Source organism: Chelmon rostratus, chromosome 3 (assembly GCF_017976325.1).
Source record: "Chelmon rostratus isolate fCheRos1 chromosome 3, fCheRos1.pri, whole genome shotgun sequence".
Lineage (NCBI taxonomy): Eukaryota > Metazoa > Chordata > Actinopteri > Chaetodontiformes > Chaetodontidae > Chelmon > Chelmon rostratus.
This window is the reverse complement of record NC_055660.1, coordinates 5,378,494-5,402,038: the sequence shown is the minus strand read 5'-3', so window position 1 is coordinate 5,402,038 and position 23,545 is coordinate 5,378,494. Positions and strand designations below refer to the sequence as shown.

Sequence of the window (23,545 nt, the reverse complement as noted above, 5' to 3'; positions counted from 1 at the left end):
CACGGTGCTTCACTTTGCACCTATTACAAGTATTTTCTCTGCTATTCAACTAAACATAGCCTGCTCCTGCAACTTTAAAAGAACCCAATGAAATATTAATCATCACACCATTTTCAGAGACGCATATGAGAACACACTTTAGAGTGTTAGAGTGGAAAAAACCCCTGTAGGCTCAACCCACTCCTGTCGTGGGTTAAAATAGTGTTCACACTGCTCTTCCTTTTCACGAGAAAGGGAACAGGAAGCTCACCAGCCTGCCAGCCGTGCACTACAGCACATCTCAAAACCTGGCCTCAAAGTCTCAAAGGATAATTCAACAGTTTGTTACATGTGTGTTGTGGTCATGGCCTTTAAAGTAGTTGATGGCTTTATATGAGGCACAGGCACGTGACATTTCATGCAAAAGTACTGTTTATGATTTATATTTACCAGTGGGGATATCCCGACTGATGCCCGCTTACGTGAAAAAAATAAGATGTGACCATAGTGATGTGAGGCTTTGCAACAGGAAGATTCTTTCTCAAGCTAGCAGCCGTATTCAAGGCTACAATTTGTCCAGGAATATGATATAAGCTCATGACTTAGAGCAGGGACTTCCTGCTCTGAAGATGTAATTTATAGTGACATGAATTGCCATCATAGTAACAGCAATCTTACCTGTCCTGGCATTAATGGCGAAGAAACCCTGGGGATTGCCACTGGTGATCCGGTAGGTGAGTTTATCACTGGCCTTGGCATCTGGATCAACTGCATTTATCTGGATGATTGACACGTCTTTAGGGGAGTTCTCCATGACGGAGGGGTAGTAGACGGGTTCAGAGGTTTGCGGCGCATTGTCATTGACGTCCTGCACTTCGATGTAGACCTCGACGAAGGCAGACAGCGGCACCACGCCGCGATCCATCGCATAGACTGTGAGCCAGTAGTGAGGCGTCGTCTCATGATCCAGCAGCTCTTGTGTGCGGATAATGCCTAAAAGATGAGAGAGACATAAACAAACTCAGCTTTAGTTTGTATCATGTCAGGCAACATTTATACAGGCAACACATGCCCTGACTCTCACATCGCTGCCTGCACTGTCATTGATCTCTGGAATCGATTTGTGGCGATGACGAGAACAGAAGCATGAGCACCAGCTGCCCCTGAACAGGCAGGGGTGGTTGAAGGCGCCTCGACTGAAAGGTGTCAAGGTGGGATATTAACAACAACCAGCCAGGGCTCTCCTGTTTACATTCACTGGCAGGGAAGTTTTTTTACTGCCATGTGGGGGCTGTAGCCTTCAGCTGAGCAAACAAAAGAGCTTTCAGAGGCCTGCGAGTAGTATAAGTTGACAATGGTCAAATGGAAGGAAGGAGGATGGGTTGGTTTGGCTTTGAAACTATGGGACTGGCTATTTAACCTTGTTGCATACTGCAGTTAGACCTTTTCATACTCTCAAAGATGTTTTGTGCAAGGAGGCAAAAACTGCGTTATTCTTATGAAACTAAATTCAGAGGCACAGGTTTTGTATCAAAAAGGTCCATTTTAATTAGTTTACTGAAACCTACAGGGTACAAACAATTCAGTTCTGTTGGACTCAGATATACATACTTGACCTGTAAATGTAACATCTGACAGCACTAGTTTAGATGTTTCAATGTGGGAAAATGCAGCATGAATGTACTTGCTGATCTTTCAGAGGAAAAGCTAAAGTTCACAGGAGTGAATTTGCTTTGGCGCTTTTCATCTCCACCCGACCCCACTTACAAGTGCTCACCAGGTGCTCAGTAGGTACATTTGGACTGCAGGAAAGGGATGTGTGTGTATGTGTGTGTGTGTTTGTGTGTGTCTGCGTGAATGATTCTGTGTGTGTTTAAATAGGTGTAGGGATGTCTGAGCTTGAGGTTGAGGGTGTGTGCACAAATCTGTGTTTGCTTGTGAAAGGTGTTGCATAATGCATTAGCATGCACACTAGCAAGTCAGTTATAACCGGACGAAGGCCATATCTTAATTAGTGCTGCTGTCATATACAGTAACATTGGAACAGGTTACCTGGAGGAAGCACAACCTGGTTGACAGATCTAAATGGACCTAAATCTTTTGAATGATTGTATAATGTCTGCGACAAAGCATGACAAACATCACAAAGTGAGTCTGATGCAAAACAATGTTTCTATAAAAAAAACCCTGTGGTTTTGCTGTCATGTTAGAGGCGACACTAAAAAGACTCTCATGTTACAACTAATGAAAGAGAACATTTACATAGCTTTTCATCAACCTAAAAACAAAGTTCCTTTCTCTTTTCTGTCTCACGCTGTTAAGTCTGTGCTGGCTGCGGCGCATCTTTCAGATGACTCGCTTCAAACAAAAACACAAACTAATTGGGACATTAATGAGGCATGTGAATGCGTCACCTTGATTGGTTATTCGCCGTAATCAGGTTATGGTGTGAATATAAACAAACTGAGTGATGCTAAATTAATAACAATTTGATATGCCTTCCTGTTGCTGCTTTAACAAAACAAAAAACAAGGTGCTCAGAGGGCAAAAAAATGAGGAAGGAGCTGCTGATAATGAAACAAGACCATATCACGTGTACAACTTGCACATGTGAGGTCTCATTATTCCAACAAGAATCAAATATGAGGCAGTGAACATAAACACACAAACATCTTCTACAAAGTGAAAACCCTAACAACCTTTAGAATAACAACCATTTCCATGTCTGTGTTATTTGTGATACCTTTATAACCTGTATATGCACAGTGGAAAATCCAGCTATATTTGATTTTATTATCTGACACTGATAAAAGTGATTAATGGTATAAAGACACCCGGATCATTACCAGGTATGGGTGTTCTGAATCTATAGCACACTTACAACTACCGGTGGCCCAGATAAGGGAGCCTCCACCAAACCACACACATAAGGACACATTTCAAAGGCTCAAATAGTTTATGTAGACTGTCTCTCCACTGCTGCTGCTGCCTTTGTTCACTCACTGTAACTTGATGAAGTGCTGTGAAGGAGTGTAACTGAGAGCAGCCAAACAACTTGCCTTGGGTAATGACAGAAAAGAGATAACACTCCAAATGACTTGTCACAAAATTCTCAAATTTAACACGGCAGGGGAGTTCGGGGGGTACAGCTCATTTATTCGCTCGCCCTGCCTTACTTTCGCATCCCCTGCATTTTGGGCTCGGGATCCTCTCCTGTCATTAGTCATCATTATAGCTCTCTCAACTTAGCTTGAGGCATGTAATAAGAAGGGCAGTCAGGCAAGGGAAAATAGGTAGCTCCCCAATGTTTCCTAAAGCCAAAAGACCCACGTCAAAACAACATCGACCTGTATACCAAGAATGCAAATTAGACAATTCTGTATAATCACACTAATGGCTTAAAGCTGACAATACACAGAGAGCAACACAGTTTAACATTTGGATAAGTCATGGAATAAGAGTGAGATGTAATGATAGGCTGCTCGCAGTAATTTGGAAATAACAGTAATGAGTAATTTATGATATTACTGACGCTTACTTGCAAAAACATGTAAAGGCAACTGCAAATGCTAGACATAAATAAGAAATGCAGATGCTTATTTGAGGCATGACACAAAAGGTTGGTATAAATGTTTCAAACACCTGCAGAGAGGGAATCAGTGGGAAAGGTGACGTCGAATAACGAACGGTGCGGGTGAGAATGAATAGGACGGTGAGGATGGTTTGAGAGGGCGCTGCTCGGAGAGGAGCTGCAGTCGAGCACAGGTGGTCATGTGTGCACGGGCACACGTGTTAATAAGAAAGCACAAGAGAAGAGACGAGGCAACCGGGAAAGTATGAGACATCTTTTGTGCCTCTGCCAAGGAGATATCCATGCTTGAGTGCTCCTCTCTTTGACTGGCAGACACCAGCGTAGCAGAACAATTCCACTTTCACAAGGGTCATGCTTTTTGCTCACAGCTCTTCGCCTCGTATATATCGGCACACGGGAGATAACTTCATATTTTGCAGTTAAAAAACTTGAATACAACCGCAGCCGCAAGACGAACGTTTCGGTCCACACTTTTGCCTTTTCAAGCAAAATGTCAGCGCCAACTTGAACACTTTTTTTGATGTTTATCTCTAACGAGACTCAAAAATAGACTAACTTCACCTTAAACGTCTAAAACAGCACAGAATACAAAAAGCTATCTGCCACGGCCTTTTGGCTGAACAGTTACTAACAAAGCACATGAAAGGTGAATCTTAAGAATTCAGTTGCCACACCCATCCCATATACCTAACATACCCACGAAAGCAGAAGCAAAACCTGCCCTTAGGCCACAAGAAGAAGGAAAAACAGGCCGTGCACCAGCCTCTGCCAGATTTGCTTTCTGCTTTTTTTCCCCTTGGTCTTTTCTTTTCCCTTTGGCTTTGTTCTTCAAAGTTACTTGAGCGCAGTGGCAGAGCGGTGGAGTCTTCAGACAGTCAAAGGATTTCAAATTATCGAGGACAGCAGGTATTTTACATATGAGTGTACTTGAAGCAGCGTCCAGCACAGACGCACAGTGAGTTCATTCTCTACAAACTTGCGGTCAATGGGAGGGCGACGTTGCAAGAGGGTGAAATTTGCTTTCGATAAGCTACCTGAAACCGTTCACAAGTTGCCTAGTGAAACAAAGTGGAGAACTAAATATAGCACATGTCAACACAACATTAAGGCTCACAACATCCTCACTGTCTTTTGTGGTGATTTTCTAATTTCTGCCCTGACTCTGGAAACGTTAACCATTAACGGTTCACCAACAATGTTGTGATTATGTGCTGCAGACTGAACGTGCACCAGTACTTCCTTGTTCAATCTGCAGTTGAAAAGTAGGGGCTTGCTTTGAACCACCTCTGTTAATTCTGCTCACCCCTGCCCCGCATTCCTCAGCCTTCTCAGGCCTCGAGCTCACATGCTTGCATAAACTTTTTCAGTGTCCCCCTCCCCTCCTCTTTCCACAGCCCTGGCAAAATGCTTCAAATTCCACTTCCACGTTGTAGGGCCTAGTGTAATAGAAAGAGTCCTAACGTAAGCTTTCTGTTACCCAGCAACTTAATATCACATCATCCCAAAGTTCCCAGACATCTGTAGCTGAGATCAGAGCTTCAAAGAGGCTAAGCCTGTTGGTATTAATGCCTGAAACCTTTGAAAAATCTAAAGATCTAAAGTGTGGTCCAAGGCAAAAATATGTTTTGTTGTTGTATATTAAAAGCATTGCCTGAGTCACTGATGTCATCATTTGAGTGCAGTATGATGGAGTAGTTATTCATCAAAGGAAAAGAAGACTATATATATATATATATATATATATACATTAATAGGCATTAAGTTTTGTTTTTGAGGTATCCTGCCTTGCAGTATTTATACAAATTGAATTTAAACTCTTCGCAGTTTATGTGTGTATGATGTGTCGAACACACTCTGTGTTATCACTTTCACCTTTCACTCTAAACAGGTTACACGTTAGCACGCTAGTGTTAGCTTTGTCAGTTAATTCTATTAGCTATGCAACAGTTTCTGTAGCCAACATCTGGCAGTTTGCTGGTGTATATTTAGTAACAAGTCCTTTATGTTAGAAACCGTTTGTGTAGTGCAACCCATTTTAATTTAAAGATGAGTAAATCTACAGCTCCAAGGCTTTTTAAATGCTTTCCTTTTAACTAAACTAAATCTGAACTTACCTTGAACTGACTACTTTAGAAGTACACTTTCTTTCCTGGTAGATTATATTTGATTTTAAATATTGTGAAGTGATGTTTCATGATACACCTGCATGCATAAAATACTGAATGAGGCTTGCCCCGTGGCTCTCTGACTCACACTTATTCCTGTGTAGTGTTTGAAGGGCACACTATGGTCATAATAATTAGGACAGGTCTTTGAGATAACCATAATGATGATACAGCATCACAAAACAAAACGTCGCTCTTATCTCCTGCAATATCCTGGCCTATTGAGGCATAGAGCCATTTCCACTTCATGCGCCACGGTGCACGCTGTATACTGTCAGCACTGCCAGAAAAATGACTGTCAACAGCTGGCTTAAGGGAAATGGTACTTAAGACAAGCTCCATTATTTCACCAGCCTAACAATGGAGAACAGTGACACTCGGCATGTCAGCGTAATCCTATTGTTTTTTGTTTGTTTTTAGTGGGATATATAAGTGCTTGACTGCCAGTGCTGATGATGAGTTAAGAATTTCTTCAGCCATAATCTATGTAAAACTCATGTCTAAAGAAAATGAAAAAAAATCCTATATTTGTGCCCTGACTGCGAGTGAGCATTGAAAAAGCGACTGAAAAAATCTTTTGATACAAATGTTACATCTCTGTGATGCATGACTGAATGGGTTTTTCTTTCCTCGTTTTTTTTTTTTTTTTACAAAAAAATTGGCTATTAATTCAGGTTGAGATAGCTTTTGGGACTTTGCTGACGATACAAAGCTTCCATTGTTACTGGGAACAGTGTTATTTCAAAGGCCTTTGAACAGGCCTCAGAGCAAAACTCCTTGATTCAATATCACAGTATTATTTAGGAGCAGTTACTATACCTCCAAGCCATGAAGAGCTCTCTGCCTGTGCCTCTGATAACAATGAGGGAGACACAGGGTCCATCTTCATTCATTTCTATACCCTCACACCACTGAATATTTTTCTACCTTCCTACACAGTAGCTTACTCTGTATTCCTATTGTATACGGCAACCCCCGCTGGCCAAAGGAGCATGTTGACTTTCAGCTGACAGCAAACAATTTCCCCAAGAGAGCATAATATGAGAGAGGACTCATGCTATCTCCTCAGATACAACTCCAGTGACCAGAGGGCTTCCTGTCCGTGAAGTTAAACCAAACATGGTTGTACATGACTACAGATCAATACCCCTTTAACAGTGGCAACAGAAGTTTAAACAACAAAACCCAACAAATGACAGTTTTTAAAGGAATGATTCGACATTTGGGGGAATATGCTTAATCTCTTTCTTGCTGACAGCTGGATGAGAAGATTGACACCACTCTCATGTCTGCACAGTAAATGTGAAGCTACAGCCAGCAGCCAGGTGGGTTAGCTTAGCATAAAAGTCCGGAAAGGTTGGCTCGGAACCAACTCCACCTTCCAGCACCTCTAAAGTTTACAAATTAACTAGTTATATATCTGATATCTGTGGTTGCCTAGCGACACCAGGAGGTTGAAGTCACTACACCCGGCAGGTAAATCACCATAAACACAACTTGTAAAAAAAAAAAAGAAAAAAGTGTAAAACAGCTGTTTTTGCACTTTTTTCTCCATATTAAACAAACAAGATATAACCTGTCAGTTTGTGAGCTTTAGAGGTGCTGGTAGGTGGTTTTACATCCTGTTCCAGTCTTAAAGCTAAGCTAAGCTAACTGGCTGATGGAAGTAGCTTTGCTGTTGGCTATTTACAAATCAAACACGAGTAGTGTGGATCTGCTGTGTAGGTCTCAACAAAAAAGTGAAAACGGTGAGTTTCCCAACATCTCAAACTATTTAAACTATTTTTTAATTGACTGATCTTACTGTAACGGTTCTAAAGAGTTCTAAATATGTTTGCACCGCCCTTGTACGATTTGGTGGGAAAAAAATGTCGAATAACTGACACTGGTCTCATGGGAGAATTGTGGTGGTCTACTTGTTAGGGTGTGTATTTTTTTTACATTTGGTGTATGTCATTCCTCCCTCTCTCTCCCATCACCTCTCTACTGTCTGCATTGGAATAAACTTCCGCAAAACACTGTTAAAGAGCACAGTATTCTAATCAATATTATGTATAAATTTATGCCACAACTTAAAGTGACAGATGAAACATTTTGGAAACAGCCAACATGGCCATAGAAATTACTGGTTGACAGACAGGCAAATGTATTCACTACACCTACTTCACTGCACCTGGGTGTATTTATGGTCAGGGCTGTCACTTGTCAAGTATCAGACAGCATGAAATTGGCTTTAAATGCCTGAAATAGCCGCTGAAATTTGAATAAAAGGATAAAAGCATGGTACTATCTCTTATATCTCTGCCATAATTTAGCGGAGAGAGCCCCTGGTGAAGATGCTCAGATATGTCTGTGGGGAAGATGCAAATGTTTGCAAAATATCACTGCTGTTTGTTCTATTTCATGCTATAGACTGCTGTTTAGATGCTATAGACTGCTGTTTAGAGCACTGGTTATGTTCATCATCAGTGGCTGGAAGTTAACAATAAACTAAAAATGAGCAAATGTACATAACATCATTACAAACTGCTGAATGTTCCTTGGGGCCGACCATGAAAGATACTGCTATAAAAACGCACAGTCTGCAATATTGTCCACAGTGCATCAACAGGAATAGAAAGTATAAATCTAATACATAAAAGTCTTAGCATGACAACAATCAACACACAATGAAGCACATCCTCTGCACAAGGCGGCCTTAAGTTTCTTTAAAAAGATTTAATGGACTGAGAGAACAACATACTTTTAACGAGGGGAAGTGTGTTTTTCATTTAGCAACCTACAATCAACTTTGTCCCGCTGCACATTCCTGGTCCCGTCTCCACAGTAACAGCACTCAAGCAAAGACTATGTGGAATCATGTGCCACTTTGCAGTCCCACTTTTATCTCAAACATATAGGCAGTGAACAGAAAATTAGGGACAGAGGGCAGCCGTTCTCACTTTTAAACTAAACTGGTCAAAACACCGTCCATAAACAAATACAAGCATACGACTTTTCATTATTTCCAAAAATCTGTTTACTTTAACAAGAGGACAGTGAAAAACAAGTGAAGGACTGGCATGTTTCTTGGTGGAAATGAAAAAACGGGACTTTTGTCATTATGCATCAAACTGTTTCATTTGCTGTGACAAAGGACGCATTTACAGCACAGGCTGCAAACAGCTTCAAGTGAAAGGGCAGTGCATATATTATCCAAAAAGAAAGGGCAATGCATACATTATAAAACGAGCATCTGCGTCTCCTCTGGACTGAACACACTCTGCTCTGGTCACCTTGTATCCTGGATGATTTCACTTCAAGCTGAGAAACAAGTTGCTTTGAACACATTTTCAAAGAAAGTTGTGTCTAGGTCCATATCATCACCTCCGCTGCCTTTACTTTCAAGTGGAAACGCACAAATTGATTATCCTGTTACCAAGGCTAGTTGATATTCACTCAAGGTTTGGGTGATATGGCCAAAATCCACATCGCATTATGCTGATCTAAATAGAACGAAGACAGGCTGATCCACATAGACACCTACATACATAATGTACATGGATGCACATTAGGCCTGAACAATTAATCAAAATATTATCGAAAGTGCAATATCCAAATTGCAGAACCTGCAATTTTCTGATAAAGGTACAATGTGTCACAACGTACCATTAAAAATGAAGCATTGTGCTTGCTACAGAGATGCCCCAGCCTACAATCAATACTCTCCAGACAAAAGGGGAACATGCCTGTTTGGTTCAGAGCCCAGCAAAAATCACAGCAGCATCATTTTTATAATTTAACTGTGATAATGAGATGCAAAAATGACCATTCCCATTTTAATTGACTCACGTCATCTTTCAATATAATCACAATATGAATTTTCTGCATATCGTTAAGCCCTAACGCATTTGTATGTACGTAACGAAAGAAGGCTGATGTCCATCTATTCAAACCCTCAATGCATGTTTCACAAACTTTACATGCAAGTCATGCAATAGTTTATTATAAAGTGTCGTCCTCTTTCCCTCTATATTCCTGCAATTGTCTACCTGAGCTTGTGATCAATTGGGCTCAGCTCCTTGATGTGCGCAATATCCCTTAGTCAACCCAGACGATAAGAAATGAAAAGACAGTTACTCATTGACAAAAAACAAACTTGCCTTAAAATCTGATGTAAGGTGTGTCACAGTGAATGTGAGTCAGGTGTACTCTGAGGAGTGGAGTTCATCCTGATAAGCATTGTTTTATTGCTTGTTTGTTCTGACTAGCAGTGGAAACTGACCTCACATGGGTTCTGTTTAGCTGACCCTCTAAAGGCACATACTTCTTTGGCTATATTTAATTTGTGGGTCCTGCACGAGGAGTTATAATCCTCACAACTTTCCTCACTACTGACCCACATACAGTATGCAGTGCTCTTTTGGATTACTCTACCGCCACACTGTCAGCTGAGTGTGTGTGTCCAGCCACAAAGTGCTAGCATTTTTTTAATTGCTTTCCATTGTTATAAAACACCAGTCTTTGTGAAGAGAAAATATGTTTAAAAAAAAATGCCACTGCACCAGCCATTTGCCTCTTCGAGCCCTTGAAGATCCATGCCGGTTGACCTCTAAGGTCCCAAATGTAAAGCAGTAGCCAGCCACTTATGGCATACAAGCCCTCACAAGTGAAGTGCATGCTTACTCTCCAGCACAAAATGGTGGAGAAACAAAGTACACTGGTGGCTCGAATTTATGAGATACTGGTATATTTCTAAAAAGTTAGAAAGACAGACTGGGGCTAAAAGCTAACGCTGGACTTCTATTCAACAGCAGGATATCCAGCTTGCTCTGATTCTACTGAATCTCTAAACAAAAGTATTTGGAAAGCTTTTGGCACATCAAAGTTCAGTTTTGTTGCTCCGGGTCTTTAAGGTTCATTTTAGTTAAAAATCACTTGACTTTTAGCAAATTTTCTGGTTAAAGCAGGGAATGGTGAATTTGGTGTACAGCACGAGAAGGGGCCCAGAAAAGAAAGAGTCTCGATATGAGTAAGTTTAAATTAAGATGGCAGCGAGCCAGTGACCACGGAGCTTTTAATAACACTGAGAATGTCTGGGCAAACAGTTGCCATGGACTCCCTGAACAGTCTGACAGAAAAGGAACCTTATCCGGAGAAGAAGACGTGGCTTGCATACAAGGGTTTTACTTGAAATTGGTGTAAATGAGAACAGGATTGCATTCAATAAACCCCAATCACAGACTTTTAAACGTAATCGCTATTTCTCGCAGACAAATAACTCGTTTCTTCCTTGTGTGGTTTGGGAACGTCGGTCAAGTGGGTAGCGAGCACGGCCTGTTTGCCTGCTCTAAAGCACAATCTTTGTTCAGATTTGTTAGATACACCAACTCTGTGAGAATCACTCACTGTCATACTGCATCAACCACCACAGAGTCCAATGCTTTCCACAGCAGCACTCTTACACACATAGCAGTATTGTTGGTACTGTGTTGTTGTGGATGCCACTGTTAGAGGAACAGCTGAAAGAATAGTGATTTATACTGTGGTGATAGAGCAACGATGTACTCTTAACAAACACAACTGCATGGGTTTAGAACTACAAGCATCAACTAAAACAGGAAAAGACTTGAACAGTCTTCCCTAACTCCTTCCCACAAATTCCATAACTGAAGGTGTGTGGCTCCTGGCATTTTTCCGCACACCACTTCTTCATTTGTTTTCTAATTTTAAACCATTTAAAAACATTCTGGTTAAGATTCACAACATGCAGCTGCAGCACTGAGTATATAGTGGGGTGTGCACCCATGCTTATATTTTCCTTTTAGAAGCAAAATAATCTAAATGCATATGGTACCCTTAAACACCACACCCTTCATCTAGTGAAATCATAGGAGGGGCATCACCACCTTGGCTGTATTTAGTTGTCTACTGACCTCAGATGTAATCCATAATAACAGGACCCAACCCAGGACAATCCTATCATTGCACCTCCTGATAATCACTTAATAGAGGCCTCTGGGATTAAGAAGATCAGAGCCGGCTCCCTGAGTCTGTACCCTACACAAGCTTTTGAGTTAGAAATGGACTAGCCGCTGCATGTGGCTCTACCAAGACTAATACTGTAATACTGCAGTCCACTTTAAATCTACTGTTCCTTGCACAATTAAACTTTCGTTACAGTAAATTTAGTACATAAATAGGAAGAAACTGAACTAAAACAACACAGAACAGCGCTTGTAATTCTTGCACAAAGCACAGAGAGTCACAAGTTCAAGCGTTAAATATCACAGCATCTCAGTTCATAAAACTAAATCCTATTACAAATCAAATATCCAACCACTGCCACAGAAACGATCACAAACACACCACAGCTGACACACAGGCCTGGAGGACAGGCTCATAAAGGCTCATCTCCTCATGCTAAATTTACCAAGCGAGGAGATGAGGAGGAGGGGATGAGGTGACATCCTGTCAACTTATGGAATTATTCGCATATACCTGATTTGTAATAAACACTAAACTAAAGATATGAACCACTTGAACAACAGTTGAAGTCAGCAGCACACTAATAAATTGCATTTCCAGCTCTCTAATGTAGATACAAACCTTTGAGGTTACATGTGCCAAGAGAAATCAATGTATAATGCATTAAGTTTCACTGCCTCATTTAGACATTAAATATGTATAATGCAGAGAAAAATTTAATTTCACATCAGGAGAAAAGTCACATTAAGCCACTCGAGAATGTCGTTACCAAGTTTAAAAAGGAGGGCAGCGAGCCAAGGCCAAAACATCCAAGTCAGGTGATTGCTGGGTTTTGGGCAGGAACTCCTGGAATTCCAGACTGCTTATTTTGAGCTAATTTGAGTCAGCTGTTAAAATCATTCTGGGCAGCTGAGCCAGTATTAACATATTTTCTTCAAAATAATAAGCAAGCACATCCTGCCCTCAGCACAGTATATTGAAAATATGCGGTTATGAAAAACTTTTTGTTTTAGATGTTATTTTAATGTTTTACAGGTAACAGGTATTCTCCCAACTGAAACTATTTTTAAAAAGTACATATACTGTGAGAGCATGACTGCAGAAAGAGGTGGCGTAACCGCTCTGAGTCTTCTTAGCAGCACAGCAACTACTCAGGAATGTCCACACAGGTCTGAGAGACAGCTGGTCCGTCTGTTCCTGCCGTCAATTTCCCCAAACAAGAAAAATGACTGGCATCAGGAACCTTACCGGTCTCCTGCAGGACTCCCTTTGCTTCATTGTGTCACACGGTGACGTGACAGAATAAACTCAAGCAGCATCAAACTTTCTTTATGCAAATCATTTCAAGATGATGCACCGTTATTTCAGAAAGTAACACAAGCTTCACATTGGTTTTATAGTGTCACTGAGAAACAAGACTCACCAGTTTCCTCGTCGATGGTAAATATCCCCAGGCCAGATCCATCTCGGATGGAGTATCGAATCTCTCCATCTCGTCCACTGTCTTCATCTTCAGCCGTTACAGTCATCACAGAAGTCCCAACAAGTGCGTCTTCTTTTATAAATCCCTTTTCCACAAACGATCGGAACAAAGGCCTGTACAGGTTCTCGTTCACGTCCACCACGTCCACCTCAATGAAACACGTTGACGACAAGGACATGGGCTTCCCTTTGTCTTTAGCTTTGGCCGTCAGATTGTACACCTGTTTTGTCTCGTAATCTAGATTTTGCACGATCCGCAGGGCACCGCTGAGTTTGTCTACTTCAAAATTCCCGTCTCCGTTATCAATAAGGCTGTATCGTACCTGGCTGGAAGGTCCAATGTCGGGATCATGAGCCTCCAGCCACATAATGACAGTACCAATAGGAAGGTCTTCCCTCACCTTCACACGGTAATTAGGGGGGACAAATTTAGGTGGATTATCATTCACATCTTCCAAGGTGATTTTCAGCGGCACAGTGGACACTAACTGAGGCTCGTTCACTGCCTGGTCACGTGCCGCAATCTTCAAGACGTAAACTGGATGGAGCTCACGATCTAACGGCTTTGTCACGGTCACCACACCGGTCTCCTCGTTAATCGCGAAATGATCCGTGCCTCCCAAAATTGAATACTTCACGACCCCATGATCTCCCTGATCCTTGTCTGTCGAATCCACCTGGATGATTTCCGTCCCAACAGGTGTGCTCTCACTTATTTCAACCGAATACGAATCTTGCAAAAATTGAGGGCTGTTGTCATTGGCATCTAGGATCTTAACACCCAAGAGGCGGGATGAGGATTTCTGCGGTATGCCGAGATCATAAACTGTGATGTTGAGGGTGTAATAGTCTGTTGTTTCCCTGTCAAGAGGAGAATAAACCAAAAGCCAACCAGTCTCCATATCTACTACGAAGCGGCTTTCTGTGTCTCCTCCGGAAATAACATACACAAGTTTCCCGTTGAAGCCACTATCTGAGTCCGTGGCACTTAAATGGACAATCCTGGCCCCGACAGGGAGGTCCTCTTTAACTTCAATAACACTGGGGAAAGACTCTGCGAACTGGGGAGAGTACCGGTTGACTGAGTGAATGTCCATTAAGTTGTCATCCAGCTCGGTTTGCGTGTGGATTTTGCTGCCCTGAAGTAGCTTTTCAGCCAACATGGTAGCGACGCCGGTCTCAACACACTTCAACTGGACAGGCTTGCGTGCCGTGATGACAGTTATGTTCATGATCATTGGCTGAGTCTCGTGCTCGCCGTCAGTCGCAATGATTTGTAAACTATGCAGGGACACTTTAGCTGCTTCTCCCTCACTCAACGTGCGCTTCAGTGAAAGCACGCCAGAGTTTGGGTTCAGTTCAAACAGATCAAGATCATTCCCAGCTTTAATATTGTACCGTACCAGCTGCAGTTCATCAGCATCTATGGCAGACACTGTTGTTATCTGCTCTTCCACGCCGTGGTCTCTCGGCACAGTCACTTCACAGTCCACGTTTTCAAACAAGGGCTTATTGTCATTCAGATTATTTAATGTTATGGTGACTGATGCCTCCACCTCCCGACGGAAAGGGGATCCCCAGTCCGATGCCCTGACTTTGAGATTGTAAATCCTGGGCATGAGCTCATAATCTAGGACCTCTGAGGTACTGATGACACCAGAGAAGTAGTCGATGACAAATGGCTGAGGGCTCAGATTGGTAATGCTGTAGGTCACGTAGCCGTTCTCACCTCTGTCCAGATCAGTGGCTTTAACCGTAACCACACTGGTCCCTGCGGGTACATTCTCATCAACGCCAGCCTTGTAAGATGTCTGCTGGAACTCAGGTGCATTGTTATTCACATCCGTCACATCGACGATCACTTTTGTTGACGCTTTTTTGTCAGTGGTGATCACATCTAGCTCAAATCGGGGAGCAAAATCAGCATTGATTGGTCCTGTAGTGCTGATTAAGCCAGTATCTGGATTGATGGTAAACCTGCTCTTGTCAGACTTGTGTCTAAAAGCATATTTTAGCTGTGGATACTTTGGCACAGCTGCTACCATAGTGACAGGTGTATGAAGAGGGGCAAATTCACTCAGATTGACTCTGTAAACAGCCTTTTCAAAAATAGGAGGCCCCACTTTGAACTGTGCCGAAGTGACATGGACCAATTTAACAGATGAAAATTGAGGGGGGCTGCCTTTGTCCTTCGCCTGTAAAGTGAGGTTATATCCAAAAGGCTGGCTGTCCCAGTCTACATCTTTGACGGCTTTTATTTTATACTCCTTGCTGCCGGGGCTGGTTCTAACAGCCTTGAACTGCTGAAGGGGGTCACCGGCCACAATACTCAATGATGCTATCTCTCCATTTGGTCCGTGGTCACCGTCTTCCACTGTAACAATAGCATAAGTGGGATCGTGGTCTGCATCTGAGGGAGCCAAGGTTACAGCGGTAATTACAGGTGCATGCTCATTGGCCTGCTCCACCCTCACTGTGAGTTTGGCCATGCTACTGAAGCCACTGCTGCCGTACAGCTTCATCCCTCTGTCCACAGCAAGGATCTCCAACTCGTACAGCTTCGTCTCAGAGAAGTCAAGTTTGCCCGTCAGCGTCACCACACCGCTCGTCGGATGAACTGCAAACATGTCCGTCCACTCTCTGAAGCTATAGTAGTATTCTCCATTCGTACCGATGTCTGCGTCTGTTGCCGTGACCTTGGCCACACTGGTGCGTATGGCCGTGTTTTCTGGCAGAGAGATGCTATAGGACGTTGGCGAGAAGAGAGGCCTCAGATCATTGGTGTCCAGTACCTGCACCTTAACTCTAGTGCGACACTCCACATTAGTGCTCCTCTCTGAAGCTTTAACAGTCAGCATGTAGTTGTCTTTAACCTCCCGGTTTAGAATAGCAGTGCTGCCTCCTTTGGTCCTTATTCGCAAAAAACTGAAATCTCCCAGCAGGTAGTCCTCCGCTTTGAACAAGTTCTCATTGTCTCCAGAGATGATTTTGTACCGTACCTCCCAGGATGGATCAGAGATATGGATCCCCATCTTAATGTGACTCTCTAAGTAAGTCTTAGCAGCAGAGTTCTCATATATGGTGGCATTGTAAACAGGGTGGGTAAATTGCATGGAGGCTGCCCTCACCGTCCTCTGGTTCCCTGCGCAGCCACAGACGAGCTGCAGGAGCAGCACGAGCAGCGAAACCAAGTGCTTCCCCATTATCGTACCGTGATCTTCACAGAACCACCTGGAAACAAGCAAAATGTGGCCGTGAGTATGATATCATGCAAAATATAGCTGGTGCACAAAATTAACAGTAATAACAGGTAATAAAATAAAAACAGCAAATAACCTCATGAAATCATAATTTTCTACTATCACCCCCGACCATGTTCTTTTCTTCACCGTGCACTTTCCAGACTGCTTTAAATGTCATGACAAGCGATGGCTGGGCTGATAAATGGCTAAATAGGTTCCATGTGGAAATAAGATAAAGCAGTTAGTCAGGTGACGAGATCTAAGCCTGCACTGCTCCCATGTCTGCACAGCGCCAGATGCCAACTCTTCATAACAGATGAGCCTCATTTATCCAAAACATCGGCTTAATGAGCTCGGAGAAGGAACTCTCCATATGAAAACATGTAAATCTTTAATTTCCTTGTTGATGCACAAATATTTTCACTGTCCAGACTGCACATTTAATGCTGCTTTCTTTTACTCGCGTGTGGTAATGCAACACAATTTGATTCCCGGTCTCAGGGTAAGGATTTAAACATGCAATTCACACAAGAAGCTGCAACTATGCAATAGAATAACTTGTGGTACAATGATGCTGGACTTTACTGCCTGCAAGCACAAGATCGCTCCTTCCTATCTCATCGAGCTACAATCAGTGTTAAAACAACAGAGGAGATGACTCTGGAAGTGCTTTAAAATTGCAGATTCGTGCGTTCACGGACCGCTTTACAACGCTTCGGGCTGCGTGGGAGTCCGTACAAAGACAAATAAAAGCAAGACGCTGCTCCGTCTGCAGGAGTGCTCCTCATAAAACCAACATTATTTACTTTTGGCGTGTCAAAATGAGCCGAGCAGGGTTTAGTTATTAATGCTTTATGTCGGGTTAATAAATGACAGAGCCGAGCTAAAAGTCACCTTAAATCTTAAAAGTATCGCCTGCAGGTACAAAAGAACCATCTGCTTGGGGGCGACCATTGTGAAAAAAAAGAAAAGAAAAGAAAAGAAAAAGAAAAAAAACGAAAACTTCTGGCTCATTTTCACACATACAATAAAACAGATTTAGCATTTGCTATATTCGTTTTCTCTGCAGCCTCTACGCAGCGCTTTCATTGAGAAAAAACTAAATGTTTGAGAGAATAAGTTAGGACCGTCTCATTTCTAACCCCATCCCCCAACTGAAGCCATTCACTTCACGAGACGATGGCAGCCGAGCGCTGCGCTGAAATCTGCTTCAAAGAACAGCCCGCACTTTCCCGACGCGACACGAAACAGCGCACAAACTGCCGCCACCACGAAAAACAGACGTTAAAGCTTTACGACTTATCAAAAACCAGCAGCCAAACCGAGAGTTTTTCCCGAGGCTAAACTTCTCCAGAGGCGCAAAGAGCTGGTTTCTCTCAACGCTCACAATGCCGACCTAACCTATCGCAACTTTTTCAAACGTTACAACGATGGCGAGGCTCAACCGCCTCGGACCGAAAAATCACCAACAACAAAAGCAACCATTCACATACCTCTTCTTTTATTAGTCTCGTATGTTCGGAGGTTTTTCATGTAGTTTATGTAGTCCAAATCTCGGCATGGTAATACGTGGACTCGTCTCCTCTCCGTTACTCCATCTAGCAGCGGCGGCGGCAGGCAGCCTCTCTCCTCCGCCACTCACTGCTTCCCTTTCTCTCCCACACTGAGCTGCCCGGTATCTCTCCGCGCTGCGCACGTCCGGATCTACTTCCAGGCCGGCTGGCAGCAGGAGAAAACCTTTCCGCTCTGAACCCTGGTCCAGGCTGCTCCGACCCACCGCGGCCTATATTTATCTAAAATAATTCCGAAAAGGGCCAAAAGGCTAAACTAAATCAGATTAATCTTACATGTCATAACCACCACTTCAGTTGTAGCCCCAGGGATGCATTTCTTTATTATGGGCGCCTTTTAACACGAATATTTGTTACTTTAACTTTTAATGGAGCATGTTGATCATGTCTGTAGGCCTGATTGCAGGATTTTGACTGTTTTATCATAAATTGTTCATTATGACCATTTCGGCTATTGGGCGCATGAGATGTAATTAAGGATAACGTGAATCCCTGATTTTCAAGCATGAATTCTGGCTTCATTTCATGTATTTCATCTTCGCCTATTATTACAATGAGGTGAAAATAGTTATCTTGAGGTTAGGACACAACACGTGAGATTCCTTTACAAAGGGCAAAACCTTGCCCTGCACGAATGGGACTAACCTTAATCCAATATTCACCTATTCAGACGCAGTTCAAACCACTTCTGTGCCCTGCTGAGGTTATTTTGTAAAAAAATAAAATAAAAAAAGGCGAATTTGCATGACCTCAAGCTGGTGGTATGCGCAAACAAACACTGTAAATGTCAATTTTACAATAATTCATGCTCGCTGTGCTGAAACATGACCCGTGAATTCGCATCATAATTTTGTTATCAGCATAAAAAGGTGGATAAACTCTATTTTGAGAACGAAATCGCAGCTCGGGGCATCCCTGATGATGATAAATAGACTAATAACACTTGCAAATGCAAAGTTCCTCGCGCGCCTTGTTGCATTTTATGCGTTTCAACATCAATTCTGCAGATTTTTTTTCTTCTCATTATTCTTACGGATGTAATTGTTTTTTAATAGCCTGGGTTATGCTGAAAAAATAGTGCCCAGCAGTGCGTCCCACGGTTTGTGTTTTGGCATTAGAGCAGGGTGACTGATGGTGGAGGTACACTCGCCATGGAGGCGCTGATCCCATCAACCCCCCTCCCCACACAGTCATGCTGACTGCCTCTCAGACCCGGGCTGCACCGCGTTCCCTCTCCAGGAGCCCAGGAGTGTGGCTGCTATGCGATTGATGGCGCTGTCTCACTGCTCTTGCCCGGACTGCAGCAATACAGCTGGTGCGCCTGCAGAAAGCCTGTGCTGCATGCAGCTTTGACAACTTGTCAACTTGTACCGCTGCTGACTGTGTGTGTGTGAGCGTGCATGTGCGCGCGAGTGCGCTAAGCGTGCGCTTTTGCGCGTTTGGTTGTTTGGCACAAGTCAGACAGAAACGCTCACTTTTCTTCACCGCCCCGCAAAAGACGCCGCGACTTCAGCGCAAAGTTTTGAAGTCATTCTTAGAAACAAAATCAAGAACCCAGCGCTTCTGAATTTCACTCAGAGCTACTCACCAGACCAGCTGGATGATCGCGCGCTGCCGCTCCAAACTTCACTTCACATAAATCCTGGCGGGTATTGGGAAATATTTTTCTGCGAGCATCTCTCAGTTTGTGAGAATCCGTCGCCTTCTTCCTCTCCAGTCCCCTCAGCGGCTCCTGCTCGCTCACAGCGCACTCATCACACTTGGTGGCTTGAGACAGTGGAGCTTTAGGCTATGGTTTGCCTCGCTCCTCTCCTCTAACTGTTCAGGTGGAGTTGCATTCTGCTGCTGCCTTCAGGTGATATCGGAAATGTCGCCACTCTGATAGGAGCGCGCAAGAGGACGAAAAAACAGTAAAAGAAATGGCAAAGTCGTGGTTTTCTTGCCTACATTAGTCCCGAAGTGACAGAGCCGCTGATGGGCGGAGTGAAATGAAGTCACACCAACAACTGAAGGTGAAAGTGATGTCTTTGATTATTAGCCCTAATGTTTTTGTTCATTTGCTGATTATCTGTCACAAAGATTAATCCCACTAATGCATGAAATAAAACGTGAATTTTATGTCTGATGCACATTTTCTCCTTCTGCACAGCCGGATGTGATGTATTTCTTCATTTAAAAAAAAACAGACATTAAAGCACATTTTGTTACAGGGTCATTTTTTATGAGGATTTCTACACCAAAAGCACTTGAACGTCATTTGAAAAACTACAAGGTTTGAAATGAGGAGAGTATCAGATCTCCTTGAAGGCATCCAGGACTTGACGCCTTCATCTTGAGGAATGGCTCTGAGGTCCCGGATTCCTCTCTCATACCATGCATGCACAGCTCAGGGTCTGCCTGCAGTTGAGCCAGACAGCGATTTGTTCATTTTGGTCTGACCCAATGGGAGCACCGCCCCCCCTGCCCCCAACACCACCAACCAGCATGCCCATGCACACCTCCCAAAGCACATTGTTGCAGGATGCCTCACACCACACACAGAACAGCTATACCGAAGCAACTAAATGATCATAGAAGTATTACAGGAATATTATAAGAATAGTACAGGTAACAGCGTGTCTCTATGATCCTCTCCGCGGTTCGATCCCCGGCTCCTGAGGTGTCGTCAGGCAAAATACTGAAGCCTAACTTGCACCCGAGTGCTGCACCATCGAGGTGTGAGTGTGTAGGAATGGGTGAATGTGGCGTGTGTTGTAAAATGTAAATGCAGCCCATTTACCCTATAGAGCATATAGGCTCAATGAATCAAGCATTTCTGGTATAGAGTTTAGAGAACATTATAGATCAAAGATGAAGCTAACAGAAGGGGGGACTGAGAGAAAAAAAGCACAATAATAAATCCATCTGCTACTTCAGGACCACAGAAAGCACCATGGACTGATCGATACGCAGCACAGTTACTACTGATATTTCAGAGTCATGGTCGGGGCCATAGATTCTAACTTGAACAAACCTCCGTCAGATAACGGATCAATGAGTCCGGCAGACTAACATATTCAACTGCGCCTGCACTCTCTCTGCTATCAGGGGATGGTTAGCAGGTTAACAAGGGGGATGCATTTTGGTCATTTTGCTAACAAGGGGGATGGCATCGCCCCTCATCCTCATCATCATTTAACTATGCTCATTCTCTCCAAAAACTAAGAAACCACCCCTCAGCATTTTATTTTTTTAATCACTTTCTCGGTTCATTCTGTTTATGCAGTTTGCTCTCATGCCCTTCTGAGAAACCACCACAGCGCTTTAACAGTGATCAGTGAATGCACTTGAGCATCAGAGAAGCAAATGCCTTCTTTCGCCTCCTCGAACATGTGGTTAACGGCTAAACTCGACACCGTGCTGTGAAGTGGCTGCCAAAAAATGCCGGAGCAGAGAGGAGCTGTTTGAGCCGGCGGTCCAGCGTGAGAATCTCTGCCTAATGTCCATTCAGCACTGGCTCATTAAAGTCACATTTGCCCACAGGCTGAGTAAACGAAGCAGACCTATGGGCTCGGTGTGAGTGTGTGTGTGTGTGAGACAGAGAGAGAGAAGGGGGGAGGGAAGAGATGGAGCTCGTGAGTCAGAGAGCAAGTGTGTAATGTTTCATCTCTCTCTCCTCCCTTGGTCTCCCCTCTATCTCGCTCCCAGTTTTGTTTTAGACGATGTTGAAGCAGCTTTTCTCTTTCTCTCTCGCGCGCTCTCTGTCTCTCTTTGCCTCCCCTCTGATCTGCCTGTAAAGCTTTAATTGAATTCAGGTCAGGTGATGCCCAGGGCTGGTTCCACTGCTTTGATCTCGGAAAGTGTTTGCAGTCCTGGCTGCTGGGGGTCAGGTCCTAGTGCCTTATAGGCATTATGGATGTATAGTGTTTGAATTGGGGAACATCTCCAGCCCCTTAATAACCAGTTACACCAACTACACGGGCTCTGGCAGTGGTGGAGGAAGTATTCAGATGCTTTACTGAAGAAGTAAAAGTACTAAGACCACGCTGTACAAATACTCTGGTGCAAGTAAATGTCCTGCAGAGAGAAAGTTACTTAAATAAAAGTATCTCAGCATAATCAGTAAAATGCAGTTAAAGTAGGAATAGTACTAAACTGTCCCCTGTGATTGTTATGCTGTTATATGTTATATATAATGTCATTCGATTATTATTACTCATGCATTCATGTAAAAAGCAGGATTTTACTGTTGGCTGAGGTGGAACTTATTTGCATAAGACTGCTTTCATGATAATCTGCTGATTATTTTTTCCCATTCATCAGTTGTTTCTTTGTTTTGTAAAAACAAAGAATTCAGTGCAGCACAGCGACCAAAGTGACACCTTCACAATGCAACAGTCCAACCTCGCAATTCTGAAAATAACCCAAAAGGAAAAGCAGCAAATTTTCACATCTGTATTTCAGCTGTAGGTGATTATGCTGCTGGGTAGTTTCAAACATCTTTTCTTTATAAGCTCTTTATTTGTTTTGAATGCAGAAATCTTCTTTTGTAACATAACTAGTAACTAAAGCTGTCATATGATTGCAGTGCAGAAAGAAAGTCCAATATTTCCCTCTGAAATGTAACAAAGTAGATGCATGAAAAGAAAAGATTCACTTAAAGTACCATAGAATTGCACACTTGCACAGTACTTGAGTACACGTACTTAGTTACATTCCACCACTGCACTCTGGCTGCACATAGTGTGATAGCGAGATGACTGACACGTCAGTCATGTCTCAGCATCGTGTGCAAACTGGTGTGAAAGGCACTACAAGGCAGTTTTCAGTCAAATTGCCTCATTATGACAGTCTGCAGGAGGCTGCAAATTTCCTCTCATCTAACACACTGCAGGCTCTGTTTCCTCTTAAAATCGCACTAATCCGCTGCAGATCGTCCTCACGTCATTGAGAGATGTTAGGAATGGGCACGGACTGGCATGCCGAGTGAGTTACATCCCCTTTCCCCGTGACAAATGTCTCAAGCTGAAGGTTCCCCCTGCAACTTGAAACTGGTTAGAGATCGGGAAAAGATACAGATGATTTGTAGTGCGCCTGCAGCAGTAGAGCGCCCAGGTATCTGTTTCTCCCACCACCCAATCTGTGTAGAATCTGAATCCTGAGGCAGAGCTTAACTGTACGAGAGATTAGAATAATTCAATATCCACCCTGCTGTGGTGTCCTCAAGTAAAGACACTGACCCTCTCAGAGCTGGTGCCACTTTTCTAAAGATGACACAAAGAGGGAATTTACATCATCGCAGCATGAAGTACAACCCAAAGAGCTGATGTTTCCGGCTTCAAAATAAGCTTTATTTTGTCACACAATACACCTGACACTTTTTAGAGAATAATGCAAGAAATGTATGGGAAATAATAATAAACAACTGACATTTCGCCTGCAGCTGAAGACAAACTGCTGCACTCTGAAAATAAAGTCTTCTGCTGCCTCAAGCAAAGCAGGAGATTATCTTAGCAAAGCCTCTTGGTTGTAGAAGCTTCCGTAATTACCCCCAAAAGTGACACAGGA

At 43.1% G+C, this 23,545-nt stretch overlaps 1 protein-coding gene across 1 annotated transcript in view; it reads right to left on the bottom strand.

The window, feature by feature from the left end:
• The window catches only part of fat1a (FAT atypical cadherin 1a), a 75,485-nt gene extending 57,485 nt beyond the window's left edge, over nucleotides 1-18,000 (bottom strand). Inside the window, exons 1-3 of the mRNA XM_041966156.1 lie at nucleotides 17,921-18,000; nucleotides 13,127-16,416; nucleotides 658-972 (exon numbers count right to left, since the gene is read on the bottom strand). Of these exons, the coding sequence (XP_041822090.1) occupies nucleotides 658-972; nucleotides 13,127-16,388 (3,577 nt within the window). The 5' untranslated portion in view covers nucleotides 16,389-16,416; nucleotides 17,921-18,000. The remainder of the gene's footprint in view (nucleotides 1-657; nucleotides 973-13,126; nucleotides 16,417-17,920) is intronic.
• Between the last annotated feature and the right edge of the window lie 5,545 nt (nucleotides 18,001-23,545).